General features: G+C 49.3%; 1 protein-coding gene across 1 annotated transcript; it reads right to left on the bottom strand.

Moving 5' to 3' along the window:
• Nucleotides 1-211: 211 nt before the first annotated feature.
• LOC104520420 (probable 28S rRNA (cytosine(4447)-C(5))-methyltransferase) lies at nucleotides 212-5,792 on the bottom strand (the record flags this gene model as incomplete). The annotated part of the gene is given in 13 exon segments (XM_029083524.1): nucleotides 212-465; nucleotides 583-713; nucleotides 799-896; nucleotides 982-1,104; nucleotides 1,393-1,482; nucleotides 1,758-1,897; nucleotides 2,075-2,215; nucleotides 2,879-2,966; nucleotides 3,046-3,135; nucleotides 3,235-3,434; nucleotides 4,211-4,383; nucleotides 5,153-5,196; nucleotides 5,491-5,792. Coding segments are annotated over 13 exon segments (1,874 nt in total), but the record flags the coding sequence as incomplete, so codon positions are not given.
• Between the last annotated feature and the right edge of the window lie 899 nt (nucleotides 5,793-6,691).

Genomic DNA, 6,691 nt, shown 5'->3' with positions numbered 1-6,691 from the left:
GGACAAGACTGGAGTAAGAGTATAAAACATTTAATGGGTCTGTGCATCAGTCCTTGATGCAGAGAAAGTAAAGGAGCAAACAGGGCTATGGCTGTCCCAGGTGCCCAGTGCTGCGCAGAGCGGGCATGACAAGGTGGTACATGCATATCTACAGCAGCTCCCAGCCTTTGCTCTCCAAGGAGGGGAGCAACACCTGGACAAGCAGTTCCTCTCACTGTCCATTTGGTTTTACTCTGTGCTTCTTCCTGGTAGGGACTTGAGGACGCATCATTTTGGTGGAAGGCCGGCCAGCCTTCAAGGGTCTCCTCTGTGCCTGCAATGAACGTCTCTTCTTCAAAGCAGGCTGTGGTGGCTTCTGTTCTTTGTCAGCTTTTGATCCCTCAAGTTTCTTCTTTTTTGGCTGAGGCTCTGTGACAGCATCAGGGACAGTGGACTGACTTGCTGCTTCCACAGCAGGTTCTTCATCTGAAACAAGAGAGAAAGGTGCTGTAGGAAGAACTCATGTGACGAGGAAGAACTGCAGAGGAAGCAGCCTGTGAGAGGAGGCCCAGGCAGCTCAGCAGAGCTCCAGTACCAGGTTACCTTCCTGTGCCTGGGGGATGGCGTTAGATAATTTCTTGAACTTGGCAATGAAGAACCCATCCATATTGTGCGTGTGGGGATAGAAACGCCGGGTAGACTTGAGGGAGGGGTGGAAACGACGGTCCTTGAACCTGGAGGAGGAAGTGATAGAATGCCTCTGCTCAAACCTGGCCACCAAGGAACAGTCACCTGTGCAGCTTGTGACCTGGCACACACCTGGTGAAGCCTTCCTTGCCAAAGTCCAGGCCGGTGGCCACCAAACGAACGTTGCGTTTCTTCAGGGCATAATCCACAACCCACTCATTCTCCTCCACCTGCCAGAGACGAAGCATTAGGATCCAAGGCTCACGAGTTCCCTCAGTAGGAGATGGCCACAGCAGAGCGTGGAAAGGGACTTACCGTGATGGAGCAAGTGCAGTAGACAATGTAGCCTCCTGTCTCTGAGGCAGCATTGACTGAATCTATAGCACTGAGAATCAGCTCCTTCTGCAGGTGAGCACAGCGGAGGATGTCCTTCTCATCCTGAAAAAGACAGGTTAGGATGCGAGAGGCACAGGGAAGCACCCTAGGCTTCTGTTATGGATATAGGGATGACAGGAGAGCAAGGCACATGAGATACAAAAGATTCTGGAATCTTCTGTAGAACCAAACTCAAAAAAACTAGTCTGGTACAACAAGCAGAATAGGAAAGAGGAGGAAAAAATCAGTCTCCCTCCTGCAGACATCTCTCAAGAATGAAACTGCCCCAAAGTCCCTCCTCTCACGACTACACACCTGAGTCCCCATCTTGTGTCTCCACTAGTCACTCACCTTGTTGGTTTTGACAGCAGGATCCTTGGAAATGATGCCTGTTCCACTACAAGGAGCGTCCAGCAAGACACGGTCAAACCCTCCAAGCACCTACAGACAGAGGCACATCTGGAGTTATGCTCACAGCTGAGGACTCAGAACAAGACCGAGACCAGCAAGGGAACCAGAAGACTGAGAAAGCAGGAAGGATCTCTCACTCCTCCCTGTCGACCTCCCTCTCTCCATACCAAATAACAAACACTCTCTCAGCAGCTCTGCTCATCCTCCTGTGACAAGTGGCTTCAGAGAAGATAGCTTTACTAAAGGGACAGCACAGTGGCTCTCAGTAAGCACAGTAAGGACACCTCAAAGCAGGAGGAACATACCTTGGGGAACTGGCGTCCATCGCAATTACTGACTACAGCATTGGTGACTCCCAGCCGATGCAAGTTCCCTACCACACTACGCAGCCGCTCGGCATTGCTGTCGTTGGCCAAGATCATACCTGTGTTCTTCATCAGCTGAGCTGCCAGATGGCAAAACACATCAGCAATGGACTGAAAACCTCCCACACTTTTCCCCGTAGGGACAGCCACCCCCCTCCTTTTCCCAAGGGCAGTCCCACTCTGTTCCCTCTTTTGGTATAGACCAGTGGAACCTTATCAGTTCACAGAGCACCCCTCCCAAGGCCCCAGGGTGGTACCTATGTAGCTGGTCTTGCCTCCTGGCGCACAGCACATATCCAGGATGCGTTCGTTCTCCTGCGGAGCCAGAGCCATGACAGGGAGGAGACTGGAGGCTCCTTGCAGCATGTAGTGCCCAGCCAGATACTCAGGGGTGGCACCTGGGCAGGGACGGAAGAACAAAAGAAGATCATATGTGAAAGTGTGGCCAGCAGGTCAAGGGAGGGGATTCTCCCCCTCTATTCCACTCTCCTACAGTGCTGTGTCCAGTTCTGGGGCCCCCAACGTAAGAAGGACATGGACCTACTGGAGCAAGTCCTGAGGAGGCCACGAGGATGATCAGAGGGCTGGAGCACCTCTGCTGTGAGGACAGGCTGAGAGAGTTGGGGCTGTTCAGCCTGGAGAAGAGAAGGCTCCAGGGAGACCTTCTAGTGGCCTTCTAGTGCCTGAAGGGGCTACAGGAAGGCTGGGGAGGGACTTTTGCAAGGGCAGGGAGTGACAGGATGAAGGGTGATGCCTCTAAACTGGAAGGGGGGAGATTTAAATGAGACATGAGGAAGAAATTCTTTCCTGTGAGGGTGGTGAGACACTGGCCCAGGTTGGCCAGAGAAGCTGTGGCTGACCCTCCCTGGAAGTGTTCAAGGCCAGGCTGGATGAGGCTTTGAGCAACCTGGTCTAGTGGAAGGTGTCCCTGCTGATGGCAGGAGGTTTGGAACTAGATGAGCTTTAAGGTCCCTTCCAACCCAAACCATTTTATGATGCTTTGAAAGAAACAGAGCCAAGACTGGATCAGCTCAGCGCTATGACAGGAAGGGTGAACTCACCGATGGGCACAGAGGAATCATAAATAACAAGTCCCGTTTTTGACCACTTCCCCAGGGGGTCGAGATTCACACCACGGTTGATTAGAGCCTGCAAGACAAGGAGACAGGATTTAGACACTGCCTTGTGTGACAAGCAGTGCAGGAGACAACCACAGGTTCCTGCTCACCTGTGCCAGGTCCCGTCGCCGCGTCTTGAGTGTGTTGGTGCGAATGGTCACAGGGCGAGGAACCTCATTGGCTTCCAGGAAGTTTATCAGCTGCATGAAAGAAGGGAGAGAGAATAGAAATAAAAACAAAGACCTGGAGAAGCAGCCAAATCCTCAGTCAGCAAAGAGACAGGCAGGGCAGGACCCTACCTCAGGAAGAGGGAAGATGTCCATGAGTTTCATGAGCAAGAAGTCACTGTAGGAATAGTAAGCAGCCATATCCCGGCGCAACAACGCGAGGTACTCCTGCCGCGTGCGTCCTTCCTCCCGCTTCACCGCAAAGTCCTGCAGCACCTCCATGTTGCCCTTGATGCGCTGGTGAATGATGTGCAGGTCAGGTGGCTCAGCAGGTAGGAAAACCATTAAGGAATCATAAATGGCCAAGAAACTCACAGACAGGCTCTTGACAAGCCCAATCGGTCACGCAGGACTCCTGCATCACAACAGCACCCGCACCAGAGAGGCCTCGTTAGAATACACTTTCATCAGAGCTCAGCAGAGGGGAGAATCAAAGGATGGAACTGAATGAAAAAGTTTGCAAGGCAAGAACTACAAAGTATTTAAAAGAATTTGCTTAGTTACTTTAGATAAAGAGAAAAAACTAGGAAAAAGTAGTTTCAGAATCCTGCATATATCATCTGTGTCAGAAAGGAGACTGGAAGTTCCTCAAGGGCAACTGAGGGGTACAGAGAATGAGAAGAGGCAGGATTAAATTGTACTGGGGGACAGGAAATTAAAATCAGCAAGGCTCAAGAGCAAGCACGTCAGATGCTGGAATCACTGTCATCAGAGGCTCTAAGAAGAGATTAGACAAACACCTACCAGTAACATCAGGGTACAGAGGAGCGAACTACATGGTAAGATATCCACATGCATTTAGGGCTAGAAAAAATTGGGGCAGGCTCCAAGCTCCACACGGGGCGTAAGAGATTTCCCAACTGTGCTGTAGAGAAGCACAGCATTGTACACTATCTATTAGGACAGCTCATCTAAAAATACCTTGCCATGCACAAAACACTCTTGCTAAGCAATACTCATGATAAAGTCCAAATGAAGCTCTTTGGTTGTATCCAGACCCCGTGCTGCTGCACGTGTGGCTTATGGAAGTCACAGATAAAAAGGATATCCTCTCTCTCAATCTGTTCATTAGTTGGCAGTTTAAATTGTTCATCTATATCCAGGTTGAGCTGCAGATCCGAGCTCTCTTCCTCCTTCTGTCCTGTTTTCTGCCTGCTTGCCTCCTCTATCACTTCCTCCACCTCCTCCTCCTCTTCACTCTCATCTTCACTGAGGCCTCCCCTAACAGCAAAGAATGAGACAGATGTTTTACCCAGAAACAGTATCACACAGGCACTTCGCAACTACCATTTCTGAGATGGCAGAGAGGACAGAAGAATGAACAACACAGGCTCCTCATCTAACCAGGAAAGACCCTTGTGACAGTTTCACTGGGCTAGCCCTTGGCTAGCAGCCAATACAGCCGTTCATCCACTTCCCCCTGGCCCCCAGGGGACACAGGATCATGGCAAGGGTAAGGAGACTCGTAGGTTGAGATACAAGCAATTTAATAATAGAAATAAAAGAAAACTTAAAATGATACTAATATTAAAATAGTAGTGATAATAACAGTTACAAAACATGCAAATCAGTGATACCCAGTGCAACTGCTCACTACCTGCTGACCCGTTCCCAGATAACAATCCCAGAGGAGCAACAATCCTGAACTGAAACTGCAATCCCCAAAGAGCGAGATCCCCTCACTAATATCCTGGACATAACATTATATGATATGGAATATCCCATTAGCATATCCAAATGCTAATTTAGCTTATTAATTTAAATATTCCTCACCCCCTTAGATCTTGCACTTGTAGACTAACAAAACACGAAACCCTTCACTTTCAGCGACAAAAATGGAAACACTGGTATGCCATCGGTGTTTCTCTCATAACAAATCCCAGACTGAAACCAAAACACAGCACTGTTCTAGCTACTAAAAGAAAGTCAGCTCTGTTCCAGCTAAAAACCAGGACAACCCTGCAGGCTGGTGATGTTCTCACATCCTCACCTGTCAGGCTTCTGCTTCAGGGCAGCTTTTTCAATAGGCAGCAACTAAACAGAGAGAAAAGATTAATCAAACAATATCCCCAGGTACCCCCTTATTCCCCACCATCTGTAAATTTATCTGCTCTGTTTAAAAAGGACAACAAACAAAACCACTGAATATTATGCTGGGATCAGTTACTAAATTTGAAATTGTTCTTGTGAAGGGAAGAAGGGGAAAGCTCTTGGTAACCTCACCATCCACCCCCCCGGTGAAGCCTCCCTTTTTCCCCAGGCCTGACGGGTCCTTTCAGCCAGCAAAGTCAAGCATTTCTTGCATAATTAAGGACAAAAAGCTCCTACCTCTTCTTCCTCTGATGATGAGGCACCATAATCATCCACCATCTCCTCGCTGCTTCCGTCCTCATCCTCCTCCTCCATCTCCCAGCTGCCCTCTTCCACCTCTCCATCGCTGGATAACTCCACGTTATTTCCTTTAGATGGGATTTTCTTGGCTTTGGCCGGAGCCAACCATTTTGAGTTGCCATCGCTGAAGCCAGACTGGCCACGAGGGGTTTGTCCTGCTGCCTTTATGGCATGTTTCTCCTTCTGCAGGGATACCTGCTCTTTAACTACAGGCAGAATAAGTGGCTAGGAGTTAGGCACTGTTCTCAAAAGCAGCTGCCCTGGTTTTTTAGTTGTTATACAAAAGAGCCTGAGCTGCCTGTCTTAAGAGAAGGGACTGCTTGTTCTCCACGGCTGTTTTCTCAATCATACATAAGGGCATGTTACAGAATCACAGAATTGCCTGGATTGGAAAAGACCTTTAAGATCATCGAGTCCAATCGTTAACCTCACACTGACAAGTCCCAACTAAACCACATCCCTAAGCACCACATCTACATGTCTTTTAAATACCTCCAGGGATGGGGCCTCCACCACTGACCTGGGCAGCCTGTTCCAATGCCTGAGAACCCTTTCAGGAAATAAATTCTTCCTCATATCCAATCTAAACCTCCCCTGGCACAACTTGAGGCTGTTTCCTCCTGTCCTGTTGCTTGTTACATGGGAGAAGAGACCAAGACTCCTTGGTCTACACCCTCCTTTCAGGTAGTTGTAGACAACAAGAAGGTCTCCCCTCAGCCTCCTTTTCTCCAGGCTAAACAACCCCAGTTCCCTCAGCTGCTCCTCATAAGGCTTGTTCTCCAGACCCTTCACCAGCTTTGTTGCCCCTCTCTGGACACGTTCCAGCACCTCCATGTCCTTCTTGTAGTGAGGGGTCCAAAACTGAACACAGGACTTGAGGTGCAGCCTCACCAGTGACAAGTACAGGGGTAAGAGAACTTCTCTGGTCCTACTGGTCACACTATTCCTGACCTCTTCCCCAACAAAACTTTAAAGAGATCTAACTAGAACAACAACAACAAAAAACTCCACAGCTACATAATTCTGAGGGTATTTGCTCGGACACATTTGGGTATTCTCCTCCTCAGATCTTTGCCGCCCTTCCTATCGCGACAGGACGTACAGCAGCGGGGTAACGCTCTCCGCTGCCGGCCCCGCC

Source organism: Antrostomus carolinensis, unplaced genomic scaffold (assembly GCF_000700745.2).
Source record: "Antrostomus carolinensis isolate BGI_N321 unplaced genomic scaffold, ASM70074v2 scaffold5482, whole genome shotgun sequence".
NCBI classification, from domain to species: domain Eukaryota; kingdom Metazoa; phylum Chordata; class Aves; order Caprimulgiformes; family Caprimulgidae; genus Antrostomus; species Antrostomus carolinensis.
Note: the sequence above shows the minus strand (reverse complement) of the source record. Positions and strands in the feature narration are given on the sequence as shown.